Below are 23,126 nucleotides of genomic sequence, written 5' to 3' on the forward strand. Positions count from 1 at the left end.
GTGCCGTTGTGAAGCTGTGGGGTTGACCCTGTGTATATGACAGACAGGATTTGATCCTATCATATGAAGAAAGCCATGAACAGCTGAAACTGCTTTTAAAGTGGTCACAACCACAGCTCTTCTGCTTCTGGTTCATTCAAAGCAACACCTTCCTCATTTGATCTCCTTCAAGTGCACCACTTCGTTGTTTCTTTCCTCCTGGAAACTAAAGAGTGAATGAAAATCTTGCTATTTGGGATGGCATTAAAAAAAAATAATGGCAAATAAAGACATTTTAATTGCATGGGATTTCTGAATCAGGTTTCAAAGTGGGGGAAAAAAATAGCTGTGTGCCTGGTACACAGAGAGCCCTTTCTCTTCCCCTTTGTGGCAGAGGAATCAATGGAATTCATACAAAAGAAGGAGGGGGGTGGGAAGAGAGATAGGAGATGCCTTGCTCGGTACCAGCAGGTCACAAGTCTCATGAGGCTCAAGCAGGGCTTGCAAGGAAGTTGCTGACTCTATCTCCATGTGTACCTTTTTGTTCCTTGCCTTGGATTTGCTGGTCAGTGGCATGCTGCTTTGCCTGGCTCTCCATAGAGCTTGTAGCCTACAGGAATTTGGACAGAGTGGTACAGACATCGCCGACAGAGACTCTGATCACTGACTATCCCTTTAAACGCAGTCTCATGACTTAGTCTTTACTCCACTACCTATTAAAGAAGGAGACAAGACGTTCATAGACAGCTTCCATTCAGACACCCAGAAGGACCCAGAAAGGCAAGACAATTTAACAGAGCTAACTGTGAGTAAATACGAGGCATTAGAGGTGCTCTCTAGAGCAAAGGGCATGGAGAAAGATTTGTAGGAAATCCTGAAGTGAAAGAAGGTGCAGTATTTTTTAAAAAATACTTGCATACGATGTTCAAAAGGCAAAATTCTGTAAAGAAACTATTCTGTCATTTTAGTATTTTTCCTTTAAATACAAATCTAAGTGTCTCTTAGTGTAACGTTGACTGATGCTTGATTTCCCATAAAAACCCGAAGCAGTGGTTTTTGTGCTGCAAGCACTGGAGCCTTTTGCAAATAAAACCTTTTTTCACTGGGATAAATTTCATAGAAGGAATATCTGGGGGGAGGAATTTGAAGCCAGCCTTTTGCAAACTTGGATCTAAACCCCAGCCTGAAGCCCCCACTTAGATACCTGCACCTCATGAGGGGTGGCCTTCCTTCTGGGAGTGCTGGATGTGACCCCCTTTCTGCTGGGGACAAAAAGGAGCTGTGGGTGCTCAGAGGCATGGAGACCGCACAGCTTTCACTAAGGTGCCCCATTACGTGTGCAGGTAGCTAACTGTTTAACCAAGGGGCTCTGGGTCTCCACACACTGTAATGACCAACCATTCTATATGGGTACAGGATTCTGGAAAACTCGGTTCTCGTTAGCCAACGGAGTCATCAGCATGTCCCTATGACTTATTTTTTATGACAACAGCTTCTGGGTAGATCTGGACAGGTGTTTTACCAGTGATCATTACTCTTGCAAGTCATAGCTTAACACTGATGGAAAGCGAAAGTTCCTCTGTCAGCTCAGCCTATTGTTTTTCTAAATATCTGTATTATTAATTGCAGGTATGATTATCTGGTGGAGAGTGTTCCCAGCTTGTCTTTATGTTGCCCATTTTCTTCTCTGCGTTTATCCTGTCTGCTTGCTGCTTAATCAAAGGAAACTGCGTCTCCTATGATGAGCTGAAAGAGCGGAGGACTGAATTTGCCATCAATCTCTACCGGCATGTATCCGAAGCAGAGAACAGAACCAACCTGGTAGTCTCCCCAGCAAGCGTGGCTGTTTCTTTGGAGCTGCTGCAGTTTGGAGCTCAGGGAAATACCTTTCTGGAGCTTCAGGATGCCCTAGGATACAACATTCATGGTAATGTACTGTTTAAAAAAATACTTCTTGCCTTACATTTTGCAATAAATTCACAGCTTTACTAAGGAGACAGCAATTGCACGCTTCATGCTAAACTTCTGTCTTCTGTCTCACTGCAATATGTAGTTTAGGAGTGTTTTCTCCATATTTGATAGCCAGGTGTCAGCTGCACGAAGGAAACTCAATGGAATAGTTGATACGCACATTACTATTCCTCTTTTTTCTTGATCAGTGCTTACTCTTTCACTGCACTGAAATACAGCTACACCTAGAAAAGCTGTTTCCAACAAACAGCAGAATTGCTCCTGGTTTCCCAGGGCTTCATGGTGCCTGTTGTGTCCTGGCTTCCCATGTGTCCTCTGCGAGGAGGTGCCAGGCACAGGACAGTCATTTTCTCTCCTAACCCCACTCATGTTTTCTCTCCTATCCCATTAACAAATCATATGAAACCTGTAGAAATTGAATTATCTTTAAGACTTTGCACCTTTTTCTAATGTTATTACAACTGGCCAAAAAGTTGAAAAGTTATTAGGAGGAGACTGGCAGATAGAGATATCCACTGACAGATGGATGGTGCAATTGCATCTTTCCCTGAAAGCAGGCTAAAATAAAACTCACTGGGAATCTGGAATGGATATGGAAAAGGCAGATGTCTTAAAATCCAGCATTAAGTCAGTTGAATTTAAGGATGCTGTTTTCATTTTAGCTCTGGATTATCCTACCATCCCACATCACACATCAAAAACTATTTTACATTATGGGCACAATGTTTATGAAAAGCAGATGACTGCCTCATCTTCAAAATTTACAGCTTACATACAAGACTCATGTATAGGGGTAACACCACTCTTTCTCAGCATAAAATTTACTTTCAGCGTATGAAGACTAAAGATAAAACCTACAGCAATTTCACCATCCCGTGCTGGAACCTGCCTTAGTCACCGTTACCATTCCAGATAGCACTGATATTCAAAACCAACACAGCGAGTAAGAGCTAACTCTGGCTGATATATACAGATACAGCTGTATGTACTGATGCAAGGACATCTCTATCATGAGCAGCTGACAGAATGAAGTCTTGCTTGTAAGACTTCTGTTTCTGTAAATTCAGTAGGGCAATTTTAGACAACATTAATTCATGCAAGGATTATACCTTGCTTGACACTTCTGGTTATTAGGGGCTCAGTTATTTAGAAAGAAACTTAAGAATAATATTGCACAGTGAAATTGAGGCACAGATCTTCACACAAAATGTAACAAAGGGAAGCGCAGAGGCTAGTTCTCTTGTGCTGTCTTACTTCTTCTCGTGTGGCACATCATACCAAGCAGACATTTTATCTCCATTTTAGTTGGCTGTGGCACAAGCCACATTGAGCTTTGGTTTTCGGTAATATGAATGCATGAATGTGAAAATAAAGTAGGATGGGATCTATTGCTATTGTTTATAACAGCACATTTCCAGTGACGGAGAAGGAAACCGCTTCCTCAAATGGTTTAAATCAAATAAATAAATCAAATACTTAGGTCAAATTTCCTGTCAGATGTGTAAAACCAAATCATGTATATATGCATATCTGATAAAACTCCTTTCTTCCATTAGGTGTTTGCATTAATGTTCCTGTTGGTCTGTCTTTACTAATAATAAAGGATGTGTTTAAAACCTAAGGAGGCTAAAAAAAATGAAAACTTTGATGGTGCATTCACTATTCATGGAGAACCTGCTCTTACATGCATTTGTAAACTTTTAATATTTGGAAGATTTGTTCACCTTTATTCTAGTGCTAAGAAAAAAAATGTATAAAGGGATGTCTCTCTAGACTATGTGACACAGACAAAATGACATGCTTTAAAATGTTTTCTCTTTGCTGCTTCATTTTATCCACAGTGGAGTATTTTTAAGCAATTTTGAACTGTTTTCTGAGTAAGAATTCAGGACTTTGGTTAGCTAAGCACTTTGATATGACTGAAGTTACAATCTCAGGATACCACACCTAACATTAACATCTGCTTCCAATTTACCATCTTTGATTTGTCACATCCTCCAGAGAGCTTGCCAAATGCTTCTGCACTAATGCAAAACACACGAGAAAAGCATTTTACACCTCAGACCGTGTGAGTTTCCTTGACATCTGTTCAAGAAGTTCAATATTTTATCCCTTGAAGAGTAATAGATCTAAATTTTAATACCAAACTTCCCATAGGTGATTAGTCTTCCTGCAGGTTATTTAAGGAGCACTGTTAGGTCAGAAAACATGCACTGGATTCTCAGGTGGTAGAAATGGGTGGACATCAAACTCTCCCTTTACCCCATCAAGAATCTGAACTGACATAGTAAAAGTCTCCTGTGACCTGGATGGCAGCTGGAGGTTCTGCCCTTGACCTGATGCTCAGCCTGGGACAGGTTGGTCCAGCCGGGATGGACTTTGCTGGTTAGCCACCCCAAACCACCCATGTGTCAGGCGGCAGCACAGCCTGACTTCCCTCCAGCCGCTGCCTACACCCACAGGCATCTGGAGAAACTGGGTGATTCCTCCCTTTGCCTAAGGTCTCCCTTGACTCAAAATGAAGATTTCCAGCCAGCCCATAGCGCAAAAAAACGATCATGGGGAGACAGATACCTGTAAGCTGCCCAGGGCACCCCAGGGTTTCACGCCAAGGCAGAGGAGCACCTAAGCCAAGTACAGCAACCTGGAGAAGCAAGGGGCACAGAACTGACCCACCTTGGAGATAGTGGCCAGCAATTCATGTACAACAGTGAGTTGCTGAGATTTCACACAGAAACTGGGACACTTGGTGGGAAAATCATAAAGGTCCTGGTGATCCCACAGACCCAAGAGGCACTTATGTCCTGCTGAAGAAGAGCAATGTTCCAGACACTTCACAGTCCTCATGGAAAACTTAGAGAAGGAACCTGCTGAAAATGTCTTAACATCTTAAAGGCAAGTAACAATCTCAACAAGACTTTTATTGGCTGGCTGTAGGCAAGTCTCCTCCAAAGCACAACAAGGGATATGGGAAAGGGGCTGAACCGCGAACATGGGAATTTTGAGAAGATTTGACAGAGAGCCCATAAACATTGTTCAGACTGGGTGCAAGTCCCAGGCCTCAGGAAGTCACCTCGGCATCAACCATCCCATCACAAACCATTACAGTGAGCAAAATAATGACAGCCAGAAATGGCTGCTAAACCACCCTTCAGGAGAGCCTACTAGAAACTTTGTGATTTTAAAAACACATGATCCTCTATGTTTGTAGGACTCATGTTCTCATTAGGCCCACACCTCAACACTGTACCCATCACAGAAGCCACCACAGTTGAACTACCATGAGCTCCCCAGGAACAGGAGACCAGGGCACTATTCAGCTATTTTCACTAGTAAACAACAAACTAGAGAATACATTACTGAAATTTTGAACAACACTGTTGCTACAAGCATTTTGGAAGACCAGAATAGAATTTAAAAGCATCCTGGAAAATCAGAGAAATGTGTGAAATGAATAGGACACAATTCAACAAGGACAAGTGCAAAATTCTACATTTAGAAGGAATAACCAGTTGTTCAAATCAGGGAAAAATCAGCCAAAGAATAGTGCTTTTAAAAAAGGATCTGAGGGTTCTTAGGAGATTAAAAAATGAATATTGAATGGGAAATTGTACTTCAAGAAAAAAACAGACACTCTTGTGAGTTATAAAAAAAAAAAAAAAAAGAGTTGCTTGTAACACACGTGAAGCAACATATCAGATCTATTTAGCATTGTCATGCCTCATTTGCAATACTGGGCCAGTTTGGACAACCATCCTTCAAGAAACAAAACAATACATGAGGGCCAAGGATAGGAGAGACAGACCTGGGGGAGTCAGGGAGATGCGTTTCCTGGGATGGGTGGCATCAATAACAGAAGGAGACGGCAGTACTGCAGCATCAGCCGCTCATCCAGTCACCACCAGAGGTGTGAGGACTCACTAATAGGAACCCAGGGAACTCCCAAAAGACAATAAATTTCCTTATGAAATGCAAGAGTTGTGTTTACATAGAGGTGTGAGCTTGATGTGACATATCTGCACAAGAGTGCTTTCTACAGCAACATGAAGAGTGCTTTCCTATGCCCAGTGCATCACCGTCCTTGACAGCAGTGCTTGACAGCAATACCCTGTAAAGTCAAGGGTGCTTCAGTTGTTACAGTGCTTTAACTTCCATAGAATCACAGAATCATAGAATCTTTGGGTTCGAAGGGACCCTTAAAGGTCGTCTAGTCCAACACCCCTGCAATGAGCAGGGACGTCTTCAACTAGATCAGGTTGCTCAGAGCCCCAGCCAACTTGACCTGGAGTGTTTCCAGGGATGGGGCATCTTTCACCTCTCTGGGCAACCTGTGCCAGTGTTTCACAACCCTCATTGTGGTCAGCACTGGAGCTGAGAGCTGCTGAGACCTGGTGAAATCTCTGCTGTCCTTAGCCTCAACATGGTAAATGCAGTTTTTCCCTCTTTCTTGCCTGGCAGATCAAAGCGTGCAGGATTTCTTGCACGCAATGTATGAAGGAGCGACCAACTCCACCCAAGGCATGGTGGTTCAGCTGGCATGTTCCTTCTTTGTGGACGCTGGCGTGCAGCTCTTGCCCCGCTTCGCGGCACGTGCTGCACGCTGGGCAAACAGCAGCCTGCAGCAAACCAACTTCACTGACCCGAACAGAACTGCAGCCCAAATACAGGAATGGATCACCAGTAACCTTGGAGGTAATGTAACAAGCCATGAGAATGCTTGCACGTGAATAAAATGTAAAATAAGAGTAACGAGAGAAATTGCATTTAAGCAAGTATGAAGTTTTTTGCCACACTCCATGTTGTCCAAACCAAGGCTGAGAGACCAGAAATCTAATTCTTGTGCTGATGCTCATTTCTAGTGTGAGGAAAGAGCTGGAACAGGTCTGAATCTGTGAGTATAAGTTTGCAGTATCAAGCTGGTAACCACTTGTCCTTGTTCTTCTAATTTTTAAAATGGAAATCTTTTGCAGTGTTTTCAGTTTTAATAAGGAGCAGCCAAATACTCCAGGGACTGTGTTCACTGCGCTGAATGCTTTCATGCTGCAGTGGGGAACACGTAGGGCACTAAGCTCAGCAGTCAGACTCTGAGTTTAGAAAGTCAAAATGGGAAATAAAAAGAATTTACTTTCCACACAAGCAAAAAAAGTAATGAAATTAAATTCTGTGTTAACGAAAAAATAATTGAAAAAGCAAGTCCTTAGAAGCAGCAGAGCAAATCAATCCCCAATTTGCCCCATCAACTTAAGTTATGTGATTGTTAATTTGGCCATCAACGTGTGAGGTGATGTTAAACACACACACTAAAGCTACTATCAAAATAAATATTCTATCCATCTCAAATGAACTGTAGTAAGTGATCCAGCTTCATGATAGAAAAGTATTGCTCTAGAAGCAGGTACTAAAATGGGAGTTCATATTGTGGTGCTCACATGCGTATCAATGAATTAAAAGTGGATCACACTTTCAAGAATCTTTGAGATACCCAAAGCAGGATGAGTTGAACTGCCAAGTAAATAAGATAGGGAGAGAATTAGGATATGAGTTTCAGTTGAATTATTTACCTCATAAAGCAGTCTGTAATTATGAATCCATTTCATGTGGGACTTCTGTTGCTAACGATGAACCACTCCAAGATTACATGCAGGGACAATTAAGCTACAAAACCAGTTAGAGCCATGGCATGGTGCTGAGCACTGGGCTGCTCTCATCCATGGTGTTCTGCGAGTGGCATAGCCCTGGCACAGCTTTGGCCCTCAGCATCGACCAGCTCAAGCTCGGTTCTGGAGAGAGCATGGACCAACAGGCAACCCCAATGAGGTCCATGTACAGGTGGGGAGGTGAAGGTAAAGGGTTTAAAAGTGCCTTGTGAGTTGTACCTCTTACCCTTAGGGGCAGAGAGCGGTCCTGACTTGCTTTATTTACTCACACAGACCTGGCCTTTAGGCACGTGTCCCCATCCCTGCCTCTTTTCCTTGCAGATGGGGACGTGCGTGGCATGCCATTGGAGAGCGCTGGGTCACCGCTCAGCCAGGTTGCCCTGGTGAGCGTCATGTACTTCAAAAGCATGTGGCAGAAGAAGTTTTCCTTTACAGATACCCGGATGTTGCCTTTTACCACAGCGGAGGGCTCAACCCTGAAAGTGCCCACAATGCATCACACAGCTGAAGTTAACTACGGTAACTGTCCAGATTTGCTCTATTGTACAACATGGAACAGTTTTATTTATTTAATATCCACAGTTACCGCACTAAGATGTGTTATTGTCCCAGACTGGAGAAGTCTCAGAAGAAATTCCATCAAATAAAGAGACCACCTGGGTGACTGAATTGACTCCTTATAATCCCAGGCAATGGAAACAGATCCTAAGTTCAAAATGGTTCCTAAAATATCTACTGCCCATGCCCCATCCCTCACAGACCAACAGCTTCCAGCACTCCATAACAAACTCATCAGCTGTAGCAAACAACCCAAAGGCATCAAGATAACGTCCCAGGAGAAGGGAACAGGAGAGACTGAGGGTACTTCAGTATACAAAGTCCTTTCCAATGGCATAGGTCTTGTTAAATAAAGCTGCCTAGGAAGGGAGTACCACAGGAAGCACATCTAAACACGCAACAGTGGGGCATTTAAGACTAAAACTATATCAAGCCCCTACTAATTTGATTTGTGGGGTGCATAAGAAATTCCCTGGCCCCTTAAGCTTAATCACTGTTTGTCCCTTGCGTGTGTGAGCACCAGAGAGAGGATAGTATCACCGTGAGAACCGGCACTGCACACCCATCCCTCCTGTCACTGGTCACAGCCTGTCTCCAAGGCTTTAGCATAAAATTGGAAATCTTCAGGGCCAAATTCTGCAACAAAGGGGAGAGAAATTTTTCTGTCCCTTATACCCAATCAGTGGATGATTTCAGCATGGGTTTAAAACAGTATAAATATAGGTCAAACATTTATTTGTATAATATATGAATACAGTGTATGCTCTTTTCAAAGGCTTGGAACATGTGGGTTGCTGACAGAAGGACTCATGCTGTAAGCTTAATTTTCTGCCACCAGGAATTCTACCATTTAGCTCTACAATCTCTTTCAAAATATAAAAAGCTCCTTTCCCTTCTACCCTAAATTTCAGAACTGCACTTGGGTAAAACCCCTCCTAATTCCAAGTCTAAATTTTTTTCAAGACCAATTTATATCTCTTAGTATCGTGCCAGCTTTATCCTTTAAGTTAAATAGTTTCTCTTCAGCTTTGATATTTACTCCCAAATGCATCTGTGAGTCACCAAGCTGCCTCTCAATTTCCTGTTAGCTAAGCTGAACATTCCAGGCTCTTCTAAACTATTCAAAGCACAAATATTCCAATTCTCTACTAGTCCTTTTCTGCACTTCTACAATTTAAATTAATCTTTCTTGAAAATAAGTGACCAAGAATGTACATAATACCTTTAATGAGGCCATCTCTATAAAATGCTCTTAGTAGTTCTATGATTTGCTAAAAATACCTTGCGCAGAATCAGCTCAGGGTGGTTACTCAAGGTTGACCCCACCTGGGCATTTTTCTTTCTCCTTTTTTTTTCTTTCTCCATTTTTTTCCAGCTGATGAGTCCTGGGTAAACCAAGGGGAGGGAAATCTCCACACCTTTTATTGTGTTTTTGAACCATCATTTGATTTCCACCACTCTAGTCATCATGGTAACTCCACTGTTTGTCTTCGATGAAAGTCTTGAGTGTTGGCAATACTTTGGAAAGCCAATGGTAACCTCTTTTCAACCTGGGAGCTCCTCTTTTTAACTTAGCTCGTTGTAGTTTCCCCTTCAAGAGGCTGCTTGCTGCCTTTCATTTCTTGCTGTAATTGCCATCACTTCTACCTGTAAATAGCACCACAGTGAAACTACGTTTAGTGCTCTACTTAAAACTAGATGGCTGAATCTATGCCTTTTTATCAAATCAGTTATCAAATCAAAAAAGCTTATAGATTTGTTTGCTAGGGTCTACCTGATGTTGCAATTCTCTATTTCCCTCTCTGACTTGGTTGTTCTTTTCTCCAGAGTATGTTCTAAAATTTTTCAAAGACCTAAAATTTCCCTTTCTTATTTTTGATAAATTTACACCTGTTTTCCAGTCATGGGAAAGAACTGAATCTACAGTCTATTAATACATTGCAAACTTGATGTGAAATCATTAGTTGTGTTTGTCTGACCATTTGCCTAAACACAAGAACTCCATCCTATCATGCTCAAGTAGGTAGCTGAAACATTAAACATTTGCACAAAAAAGGAAAGTTAGCCAAAATACTGGGATTACCTTGTCATCCAAGCCTGAAATGTGTGAGCTCTCTGCAGCTGGAAAGACTTTTGAGGAAAGTCAAAATGAAAGGGATCATTTAAAATTTGCTGATTGCTGGATTTGATAGGGCCAATTCAAGTCTTTATCACTAGAAATGCTAGAAACATTTCTAACAAATCAGTTTGAAATGAATACAAAAGACTGGTTCAGTACAACAAAACAGAGGCATGAGATAACTTTCCTTCATTATTAAATGGTAGCAGCTGTCTCCCATCAGGATCCAAAACACAGAGCGAGAAAGATTAGCTGTGGCCTGTTATCGATCACAGCATTTACAGCATTGTTTATCCTTTTAACACGGCCACACAGAACAGATCAGCCTGGGGACAATTAACACTGCTCTAAGAAAATGTCAACAATACTATTTACATGTCTTTTAAACACTGCAGCTATATTCATTTTTCCAAGCAATTGGTTAACTATATTTGAATACTGATTTAGCATATATATAATCCTTATGGGATGCTCAAAATCAGTTCAAGTAAGGAAGGCTAAATGTTCCGCCTCAGTAATTTCAGTCTTTGATTTTCTTTCTAATTGACAAATAAGGACTCTATAACCTTTGTGCACAATGTGCTGACTCCAAAACATCAGCATGCCCACAAATTAAACCACTCAGGTCCAATGCACTACAAACGTACATCTTCCCTGCTTGCACGTTACAAACCAGAAGGTCTTTTCCCAGCAAAGTGATCCACGTGCTGGGAGCTGGTTTTAACCCCTCTCCACATTGCATGGTGCAAAGGCTATTCTAAGGGACTAAAATTTAATCTAGCAGAACAATCAACACTTAATGAATCCTGCCTAATCCAGATCTGCAAAATTAATAAACATCGTACACTAAACGTTTGAGACATCTTATAGCTATATATTTATTGGCAAATACTTAGGTCTTGTAAACATGAGCTCCCTATATTCTGTTATTTATAACCCCTGACTCAATAAACATGAGTATCTACCCTTGAAGACAAGGTACAACTACCACAGCTGGGTGAAGAGGGAGTAGGTTCAGTATTTCAGATGGCCAGTGGCAGTGGCAATGATGAGCCATTTGCTTGCAACTTGCATTTAACTCCCAGCCTGCTAATTATTGCTGAGTGTTCCTGAAATGCTATTTATTGGATTAACAGATGAAAAAATAAGGAAGTAAAATTGTGGTAATTGAATCTGTTCTACTATATAACAGAGTCCGTTAGAAATGCCTGGATTAATTGTTCTTTGAAATATGGAATTAAAATGGTACTCTTAAATGGCTGTTGCAAATAGTTGCATAACTAATTACAAGATTGGAAGCCCCACCAGCCTTTTCTGTTGAGACTAGTTTTTATAACCTTCCTCTGATTTTGATAAGTCCTTTGTGCCTCAATTTAAAAAAAAAAAAAAGGAATTTTATGCTTAAATAAGCACAAGCCTAACTATTGTTTAATGTAGTTATTTGCTTCTTGAAATAAATTTAAAACTTATTTTTAATGGTAGTACAGATGGAAACATGAGGCAAAGTAGATTTCAGTTAATTAACTAGTACACACCTCATTTTGTTTTTGTAATTTCTTTCAGTAGTGATTTTTTACTGAAAGGTATTAGATTAATATCACAGAAAATGGTAAACTTATTCAAAGAATAAGCACTGCAGAAACAGTCACCATAAAGTTACTGTCATTTCCTCAGTAATGTTTTTTAAACTCTGAACAAGGAGGACAGCTACTATATGAGAAAGTAATAAAATATCCATGTTCCGTTGAGACAGTGCTTCAGGTACTACTACTGTTATCGGCATTTTTCAGCCAAGATGTCTGTCTGTGTGTGTGTGTATATATATATATATATATAAAAGCATCACACAATCAGCTCTGTTCAGATGAGCCACTGCTGTGAGTTAATAGCAACCTGCGCTGGCTGCAAAAGACAACCCCTTATATCCCATCGCTGCTGTTTTGAACCGTCTGCTGACCCAGGCCCGAGTTGTTGGTTTGGGTTTTTTTCCCCTCTTGAATGATAAAATAAGAGCTATATTTGCCCATCTACAGGCCAATTCCAGACTGCAGCTCTGGAGGCTTTCAGCGTGGTCGAGTTGCCCTACCTGGGGGAGAAACTCAGCATGTTCCTAGTGCTTCCCAGCCACAAAAGAGCATCTTTGTCCCAGATTGAGTCTCACCTTTCTGCCAAAACCATAACCCTCTGGGCCAACAGCTTAAAGAGAACGAAGATGGACATTTTTCTACCTAGGTAAGCAATATTAATACTGCAAGATAGCTTCACTACTTCACTTAGAATTCTGTGTGATAGTGCTGACACGAGACAAAATCAAATGAGAGACTTTCAGTTTTGTTATTCATCACATGATCATAAAACCTCTAGCCCTTTCTTAAGCCATGAAGAGGTGAGCTGGGAATGCCAAAACTTTCTGGTATGCTCTGTATTGTTTTAAAAACCAAGTATTTCAGTTGATCCTAGAGCTTTTACTTAAAATTTTTGGGGTGTATAACAATCCTTTAAAGATCTAAAAAGAGAGAAATGTTCCTGGCCCTTTCCCACACTCCATTTTTCTCTTTGCTTAAGGAAGAGTAAATATATATACTTTTTTAAAAAAAATGCACTAGCTTGTATATAGTTATATAACTTGCTAGTATACTACGAAAATACTCTACAAAGAACTTGGGGCACCCCACCAGTCATACCCCTCTTTCTGGGCAAAAAGCGAGTTTCAGCCATCTATTTTCCACATCAGTCATTTGCCATTGCACATGCACACGTCCTGGAGGCTTCTTCTATCATTTATTCAAATGAAATTGCATAGCAGGAGGAATCAGGTGCAGGAGGGTCTTTTGTATCTGTACGTATTGTATGGATCAGCACGGAAGGGCTTCGTTACACATCTCTTACAATACATTCCCCACCTTAACAAAGTGCTGGAAAACAATTTGTAGATTAATATTCTTTTTCTCCAAGCTAATCTTTTGCAAATGTTTCAAAGGGCCCTTTGCTACAGCCAAAAAGATTGCTAAAAAGAGGACACTTGAGGAAATGCAGTGTTCATGTGTCAAGAAGACTGAGAGCTGGTCTGATTGCAATAGATGCGAGGCGAGGGATTCCTCCTGTTAATGTCTTCAGGAGAAAATGAGTCACTTTTCTGCAAAGTACACAATCAGAGGGATGGCATTGGGCTCATACAGCAATAGATTGATGAAATGCAAAGGCTTGAAATAAATTTCACTTTTTAGCTCTATGAAACTATGAGTCCCACATTTAAATAAAATCTACCGTATTCATTTCAGGTTCAGTATTCAAAGCCTTTTTGACCTAAAGACATTTTTTTCTGCCTTGGGAATTAAAGATGCATTTGATCCCACCACTGCTAATTTTAAAGGTATTTCAGGTAAGAGGCTTAACTGAATAAAAAATGATCACTGACCCAATAGTTGTACACTTTTACATTTGAATGATTCAGTAGAGCTGGGCCTTCTGAATTGATTGTACTTCTTCCTTTGTGAAACTCTAAAATATAATTCACACCCAACTGTTTAACTTTATTATTGGCAATCGTATTTTGAGCTGTTGCTTTGTAGGCAAGAGGAATCTGAAAAGGACAGATCTGGTTTTGGTCTTGCTTTTTTTTTTTTTCCTTTTCCTTTCCCCCCTCCAGCTTCTTTCTATAAGACTAAAACTGTGAAGATAGCATAGGCCTGGAAAATGGTTATTCATTCAGAAATTTAGGATACTTTAGTAAAGCTTGCATTCCTATTTGTGCTTTTAAATAGTCATTTAACAGCTAGGGATGCTTGTCCAACAAGTCAGTATTAAAACTCCTGACACCACAAGCAATATTGGCAATACGCCCGTGCTATGTTGTCTTGCTAATCCAGTGACCAGTGAACCAAATTATACTTCCCCTTTGCTAAAATACTAGTGTTATGATTATAAACTGTCTTGGTTTTGGAAGTCTGAAATTATCCCGCTCCTTGGAAAACTTTTATCCTTATTTAACATTAAGTACTAAAATAATCCATATTACCTGTTTCTTTTTTTTTACTACTTTCAGCAACACAAATTATTTCAATTTACTAATTTCTTCTCATAGCAAAGACTCAGAGTAATAGCTGCTCCTAGAGATGCAGAGAGTTGATGCAATTCTTGTGCATCTGAGTAAATAAATGGAAATATGACAAGAAATTCCTCCAATTTAGACAAACCTGCTTTTACAGAGAATTTGCTTTTCTGGGACAAACCTCAGAAGGCACATTACTTATTCTGTTCTTATACCCCTTTTAAAATTGAACAATAGCATTTTTTTATTGCGGTACATATCTCAGACTGCAAAGAGATGCACATTAAAAATAATTTGTTACTGCCCACCTATTTGTCAAAGCCTGCTGCTTTGTTTATTGCAAACAAATGTTAATATAGCGATAAAGTGCACAAGGATGCATTTTATAAAGTTAACATCTCTTTAAATAAGATAAACACCTTGCGGAAATGAACTCCATCATAAACAATCTCATTTAGCAGCTTCTTTCCTATACAACTTGGTGGCTTTCTGCTTCACATCATACAGGGTAAGGCTTGTAGAAGTATTTGATCCCGCCTGTGGTGAGGTTATGGATTAAAGGGTATCTTGAGGCCCTTCTCAGTTCTACTCTTACACTACTCAGTTATGTATCGTAATAGTAGGGTTATAGCTATGATGGTATAAGAGTTATGTGAGGCAGAGTTTATAAGGAAGTTTTATCTTTTAATTAACCAATAGGTAGAGTTGGAAAAAGGTAAGTTTTCAGTTCCTCTTCCATATGAAGCAGAAGCCATAATCTTCAGAATATTTACTCTCAGATCACATTTAGCAAACAAATGTGTTACTTCATTTCAGACCTGGAATAGCTTCTTTATGCCTGAAAACTTCTAATTTTTTCCCTCCAAAATATGTTAGATTTATCTAATTAAAAAAATCCTGCCTCTTCCCAGTTTTGTCTTTCTTGTTTCCATCCCAGATTTTTGACTGGACAAAATTCAGATAGAAACAGATAAAATGCTCTTTTAGTATTTCCCTGTTTTCATATATATGTGACTCAATCCTCATAGCCAGACAAGAAAGAAAAAACCTCACAACCTTCCCCACTTTCCGCAGTCAGCTGGGGAGAAGCAGGCTTAAAACACTCTCCTTGGTATCCTTCTGAAATTAATTTTTTTCCAAGTTTCATTTTATGTCACAGTGCCATCGTTTCTTCCTGAAAAGCAGTTTTACTGCAGTTTCCCTTCCAACAGTTCCTCAATCCAGTACTCATTCACTGTCCCCACTGTGTTAATTAGTTTCTGTTCTCACCATGTAACCTTGGTTTCCACCACAACCTGGGAGAGCTCTCAAACTAGTAATTCCCATTCAGCATTCAGTCCACTGTTGTCCCTGTAGGGGGAAAAGAGTCATAAAGATGAAAGAACAGGTAAACATGGGTAGAATGAGGGAGAAGAGGGCATTCACAATGGTCACTTAAGGCTCCCTGAAAAGTCTCTCTGTAGTCAGAGGCAGATGTGTGCATTCCTACTCACACTGGCAAGGGACCTGCCTCCCTCTGTCAGCAATAGAGGTCTGAGACACATCTTCTCTAGACTAAAGTAACCTGATGTCACTCTCTTTGTGTGTTATCTGACTTATATTGTGTCAAAGCGATACTCTTCTGTAACCTGAGCCCAACTCCCACCACTGGACATCAGTGGAAAGCGGCCAGATTGTGGTTGGCTCCATCAACAGAACTGTGAGGACACCTCACAGCTCTTCCAGGTTTACACCGATACAAACACAGTCAAAATCTTGTCATTCCCTCTCCCCCAGACTAGAAAGCAGATCTGAATGATGAGAAATCAGTAGCAGAAATGCCTTTAAGCAGAAAAAACATCCCAACCTCGTGTTCACAGTAGTGATTCTTTCCTAAGAAGTCTACTGCTCGTCTGAAAGCAGGATCCATATTTCACATAGAAGTCAGAGGCACCTGGGCCATCAAGCAAGACACACTCTGTGACAAAGGACACGTTCAGGCAGATATATTCAAGACACACATAAGTGTTTTAGCTTATTCTCCAAGTCGTCTGCACATAAGGTCATGCTGGTCCAAAAGCCACGCAGTCATACTATCTGAGCTACGTGCTGAGCTAAGAAGTCCTTGAAATCAAGCTAGCTTAGATATTCAGACTGACTACGCTCCTCCATATTAGGCACATGTATGAAAGGTCAGGAGCAGAGTCAAAATTAGAACTGAAGATCTTCTAACATGGAAGCCGGATACAGAAAAAGCAGCTGAAAGGCAGGTTTATGTCTTTCTGAACATGATGTGGTAAAGGAAGGAATGGAAGGAATTCGCAACAGAAAAAAAGCTAATAATGTGACATATACTGTATTCAGTATGCTGTCATTGAATTAGTTGCCCAGGTGAAATACCTAACAGTTATGTGATCCTTAGATTCTACAGAAAAAAGGTAAAAGCATTCTGAATTAAGAAATTAAAAAAAAAAAAGGTGTTCAAAATGGAATTCAGAAAATAACTATTAATGTTCATTTTGGGGGGGGTCAGAGCAAGGTAGTCTTTATATTTCAGAAGCTATTCACAAAGCAGAGATTGAAGTAACAGAAGATGGTACGAAGGCATCAGGAGCTACAGGTAAATCAAATATACAAACTTCACTTTTCACATCTGAAGATTATCACTACAGAAAAAACTACTAGTCTTTTATTAAAAAAAAAAAAGCATGGTAGCATTTAAATGTATGCCTAACCTAAATTTAAACTTTTATTTAACATGCTTCCATTTTACCTTTGTAATTGTTCATGAGAACTTTAAAAACTCTTCCATGTTTGATCTTAGACTAACATGTAAATACTCAAGTGAAAACCAGCTTTACTGGCCCAGGGAAAGTCCAGTTTAAGAAAATAAACCGCTTTTTTTGTTGGTCAAATCTGTTTGCTCAGATCATAAAAGCAAAAAATGAAAAGAGGTTACTAACATTTTGTCCTGAACTGTTACAGGGTTTGTTTTTTAAAGGTGATCTCTTTGGTAGCATTGAAGGTCCTTGATAGGGAAGTTTTGTCTTCATGAAGATAAAGACAGGCTTGTTTCTTATGTACTTTGAGTTGTGACCTTCGTGTGCAGTGGTTTCTGCTAACTGATCATTTCAACGTGGGTAGCTGGGGCTGGCTGAGTGGGGAGATTCAGAATAAAATCTCAGCTATGGACCAGAGAGTCAATAAATGACCTTCAGGTTGGACGGGACTCTGAGCAACCTGATCTAGCTGGAGATGTCCCTGCTCATTGCAGAGGGGTTGGGCTAAATGACCTTTAAAGATCCCTTCTGGCCCAAGCTGGTTTATGATTCTATGATTCATAAGGCAAATGACATCTCAATAGAAATCCTTCATCACAACTTACATAAAACAGGGGAACTAAAATTACTCAGCTGTGCAATCCCCCCTTTTTTTTTTTGTCACATGAGCTCTATCAAAGGTGGCCCCTGCTTTTTTGTTTCCCTTTTGGAAGCCTCAGACACTCTGGAGATGCTGTAACCCTGTGTGAAAGACAGCAGCAGGCCTAGACGTCTGCGTGGATTACGTAGACATTACTGCCACTTGCTTCTCTTCAGAAGCTGAACATGTCCTCAAGCTGTTCAAACATCAGCACAGCAGAAGGGTGACCATTAACCACATCTCACCTTTCCGCTTCCCTGGGTTGCGCTGACTGGAGACATGCCCCACGCACACACTGCAAACACTGGTGGTCCTTGACTGCAGAACAAGGCAAGAGCTGGGTCTCTCCCATCTCTCCTGCTTGCCTCCCTTTCTTTCAGAGAGAAATCCAAGAGGCATGTAGGGAGAGCACCACATCTCACTGCAGTGCCCAGGACGTTGGGTGGCTCTGTGAGGTGCACCTCCCTCACCGCAGACACCCCATGGTCATGATGCCAAAAGGAACGTGAGCACACCTGATTTGGTTGCCCTAGCAGCAACATTAAAGGCACATGCTGTACATACGTGGGTGTATAGGGAAAATTTGACATAACTAAGTTGCTGCAGAGCTGTACAGTTCTAAATTTTATGACAATTTTCAACGCTACTGGAGCACTAGTATTTTTAGTAACTTTTCTGGTAATTCCCATATAAAATAAAAGCTTTTAGGTGGCTTTAATTACATACCAGAGACTAAGCGTAATAGCAATCAGGTATCAGACCTTTGAAACCAATGCCAAAACTGACCTTAACTCCAGTCAGACCAAGCTAAGAAGTTGATTTAAAAAGGTATAATTATGTTTATCATTTACTTTAAAAGCTCTGTCACTAGTCACATTGGCGGCTTGAAAGCTAAAGTAGACACTTTTTTTAGGAGCACTGAAGTAGTGCCAGTCAAACTAGTTTTATTGAGTCTTACCTTAATTTTCAATTGAATTCCATTGTTTTAACTGCTCATTAAAAATTAATCCAAATCTACATTTTTTAGTTTTGGAGCTTTTTTTGACAATGTGTTCTTAATACTATATAGCTACAAGGAAGAATTTATGTAAGCAAGATGTATTTTAAGAATAGCTGAGCCATCATCATTCTTAAGGACTCTTTATTTAATCTAATAATTAACCGCCCACCAGAGAGGGGAAGGACAGCCATACATTGAGACTGAGGATACTCAGGTTTACGTCGAGACCTCTGACAGAGAAATTCCAGGATGACATAGATATTCCTCTGCTGGTTTTCTCCCATTTAGAAAAGGGACTACATTTGTGCCTTCCTTATCTTTTTTACCAGAACAGCATAGCTAGGAATTGGCTAATGGGTTAGATCATAGCATGGTATGACTTCAGCAGAGTTAGGGCTGTGATAACAACAAAAAATATATTACCTTTGAAATCCAAAGCCAGGCAGACTCACTTCAGCAACGAAATACACCCAAATCACCTGCATATAGTCTCATACCACTTGACTTGTTCATTCACCCAGACTGATTTCACTGTTGGATAAAACTGTTGTTTTATTCTTAAAGCAGAGGAGCAACTCAAAACTCGAGGTATTAAACATCAGCTTCAGGGCACTGTGCAGAAGATGGAATGAAAATGGACGCATTTTACTAATGTTTTCTTTGTTGCATTACAGCAATGGTATTATTAAAAAGATCTCGAACGCCTGTTTTCAAAGCGGACAGACCTTTCACATTTTTCCTGAGACAAGCTAACACAGGTACGCATGCTCTCTGTTTCAGTAGCAGAATCCTTCCCAAGCAGCACTGAAATCAGTAACAAGTTCTTTGTAAATAGCGTGCCATTCTTCAGTCCAGGAAATTTCAACAACCATGGAAACAGTAGGTTTAGGGTTTTTAAAGCACAAGAATGCAGTTTAATTTCTTCAAAAAGAATGCATCATAGTCATAGAAGTCAGAGAAACCAGATTATTCTCTTCTATGTATATGCAGTATGTGCTTAAAAAGATTTCTACCATAATTATAGGCATTAAAAAGATCTTATAGATCTCAAATGCAAGATCTTATAGATCTTAAATGCCACAGGATTAGGGACTGACCTCCACAGGGTGATTCAAATTACAAATGGGCTGGATTAATATCTGAAGAAGTTAAAATAGAAGTCTTTCCCTATAGATGAAAATTATTTATGCCTTCTGCCTGTAGGCACCAGGACTCCAGGGCCTGAAACTCCTTGTATTAATTCCTACCTCAGCAGTTTCTAGGGGGACAGCTCAGAAATTCTGAAGGCAAACAATTTTTTCCCCAGCTACAGCTCTGAATATGCAGAAGCAAGTTTCTCTTCCCTCATTTCTTGAATATCAACACTTTTGAGGAGCTAGTTTTGCACATCTGGATTCTTCACTATTTAGTATCCTCACGAGACATTTAGGTTATCAAAAGCCATGGATATTCTATATATGTAATCAGGTAACTTAGCTCTGCAAAAAGCCAAACTTGTATCTTCACTTTTGCAAGGAACTGCCGAAAAAATGCATGTTCCTTTTGCAACTGATAGCTCTTTTTCTTGCAAATGAACTCCCCCAGCCCCAACATGAACAAAACTGCAGAGCACATCTGAAAGAGTGAAGCACCACAGTGCTCCGTTGACTTCAGTATTAGACTGTATATCTCATTTCAGATGTCCAACCACGTAAGTTACTCCGGACTCTCTGCCACAGGCAAACATCATATAGCTTATTGGCAGTAATAAAGACGATTGCATTATGCACCTTTTAGCAGGTGTTTGCTCCTCTGAAGCATCAGGCCATCTCCAACAACTCTTACCATTCTTAGCAATGCAGTAAATTCGCACTTAAAAGAATTTTCCTAACAATCCTTGAAACCGCCAAGTTTCTCTCATAACTCGGGTCACATCTGTTAAGATTTCCAGGGAACATATAGCCATTTATAGGGTTCAGTAAAACACTGGGGCCTGGCAAGAAAATGAAAAAGAATAATTTTCTTTACCTGCTTACAAGCAACACACTCTGTTCTCTTAGTCGGTGAACACTGGTGTATGTAACACTCTGCTTTAAAAACCTGTATCTTACATTTTGACCAAAATGCAAACCCACCTTTAAAAGAGAAAAGCACTACTTCAGTGGGGGTTTTGTATTAAATATCCTTTGGCAATCATTACCATTCAGTGAATAAATACATTTTTACTTGGCAAATCAGAATTTTTAAAAAAGGCACTAAAACCTGATCTATGCAACTTGAGCCACAGACCCTTCAGGATTACGAACAAGGTGTGATTTCCATGAATAAAATTGCTCAGTTTACAGTATATGATAAAGTCTATAAATAGAAGGGAAATCAGACTTTTTTAAAAATCAGGATTTTTATATGAAGCATAACAGAATACATACCTTCCAATCAAATCAAAATCAGAAGTACCTTTTTGTAATCTAAATTTTTTAATGCAAAAAGTAAAAACATTCAAAATAATTTTGTTTGTTCAGACTTAGTGACTGAAGTTCTTCAGGTATTAAAGGGGAAAGGGTAAACAAGATCTACTTTTAATACATTAACCTAACTAGATGAACTTAAAACTTACTATCCCCATAAAGTTCACAATGAATATCCACATAGACCAAAATTCTTCACTGCATCAGTCTTCTAGTAATAGCAGAAATATATTTTCCAAGACTTAAAGCAGCATAACTCTGCCTGAAATAATTGAAAAAAGTTTGGGATTTTTTAATCAGAATTTCAGTTTTGAACACATCCCCTTTCCTTTGAAGGACAGGCAAGCTAACAGCAATACAAACAACTGAATCACAAATTCAATGAATCTGAGGCAGTGATTTCATTCAAGGGGTTGTAATAATCTCTTGTGTAACTTCAACAAGGCCAAGTGCCAGGTCCTGCATTTCTGTCACAATCACCCCATGCAACGCTACAGGCTTGGGGAGGAGCAACTGGAAAATTGTGCAACAGAAAAGGACCTGGGGTGCTGGTTGACAGGTGGCTGAACATGAGCCAGCAGTGCGCCCAGGTCGCCAAGGCGGCCAACAGCATCCTGGCCTGTATCAGAAAGAGTGTGGCCAGCAGGAGTAGGGAGGTGATCATGCCCCTGTACTCAGCACGGGTGAGGCCACACCTCAAATCTTGTGTTCAGTTTTAGGCCCCTCACTGCAAGAAGGACGTTGAGGTGCTGGAGCATGTCCAGAGAAGGACAACGAAGCTGGTGAAGGGGCTGGAGAACAAGGCTTATGAGGAGTGGCTGAGGGAACTGGGGTTGTTCAGTCTGGAGAATAGGAGGCTGAGGGTTACTCCTCCCAAGTAACTAGTGATATGATGAGAAGAAATGGCCTCAAGTTGTGCCAGGGGAGGTTTAGACTGGATATTAGGAAAAATTTCTTTACTGAGAGAGTGGTCAAGCATTGAAACAGGCTGCCCAGGGAGGTGGTGGAGTCACCATCACTGGAAGTGTTCAAAAAACATGTAGACGTGGCACTTCGAGACATGGTTTAGTGGGCATGGTGGCGCTGGGTTGACAGTTGGACTTTATGATCTCAGAGGTCTTTTCCAACCTTAATGATCCTATGATTATATGATAGATGATCAACACGAATTAATTTAGTCTCTATTTTCTCAGTTCAAAAGCGATTCTTAAGCCAGTGGTTTGGGTAAGTTTCAAGTTTTGGCAAGTTTCTGATTTGGGTTACCAACTATTTAGAAAGGCCTTTTTGATTTTAATACAGAAATGTTCAAATTATTCTAAGGCAAGCATGCAACTACAGTCGCTTTTTCCATACAAGCAATGAATGATCACAAATCTGCCAGTTCCATGCTTAATTTATGTTTTTAAACTGTGCTACACTTTGAAAATGTGGTCCCAAACCAAAATAACGTTACTATTGTTTTCATTTACAGGTTCAGTACTCTTTATAGGACGAGTTACAAATCCTTCGCTATAAACTCTAGATAAATACACTGTCTTCTGTTCCTCCTATGGTGAGCTTTCCTTCAATGAAATTAAAGGCTGCATTATATGTATTTATTAAAACATTGTTTCAAACAATATCACTTTTGCAAGAATAAGAGTGAGCAAGTCTTCCACTACTTTATTCCTTTGTACACAATATTGGAAACTCACAGCTCTCTAGGAATAATTTTAGCACCACAACTACAGAAAGGATAGTAAGTATATAAACATTTGAGGAAAAAACAAACTGATTTTGCCACTGAAATGTTTAAGAATATGGGCCAACAGCTTCTGCTTAACTTCATCATGGCTGAAGTCAGCTTGACTGTTGCTAAGTATGTCATTTGAAAGAAAGCATCCCACAAGAAAACTGTGATATATGTTATTTTTCAAGCACAACTTTATTTCCCTGTCCTGAAGTC

At 40.1% G+C, this 23,126-nt stretch overlaps 1 protein-coding gene across 1 annotated transcript; it reads left to right on the forward strand.

Moving 5' to 3' along the window:
* Positions 1-1,647: 1,647 nt before the first annotated feature.
* On the forward strand, positions 1,648-22,696 carry SERPINE3 (serpin family E member 3; the record flags this gene model as incomplete). The annotated part of the gene is made up of 8 exons (XM_082014372.1): positions 1,648-1,906; positions 6,409-6,642; positions 7,929-8,126; positions 12,318-12,516; positions 13,566-13,666; positions 16,848-16,934; positions 19,409-19,492; positions 22,653-22,696. 8 exons carry the CDS (start codon positions 1,648-1,650, stop codon positions 22,694-22,696), a joined length of 1,206 nt encoding a protein of 401 aa, XP_081870498.1.
* Positions 22,697-23,126: the final 430 nt, after the last annotated feature.

The sequence above is a fragment of the Phaethon aethereus genome, assembly GCF_964289735.1.
Source record: "Phaethon aethereus genome assembly, chromosome: 1".
Taxonomy (NCBI): domain Eukaryota; kingdom Metazoa; phylum Chordata; class Aves; order Phaethontiformes; family Phaethontidae; genus Phaethon; species Phaethon aethereus.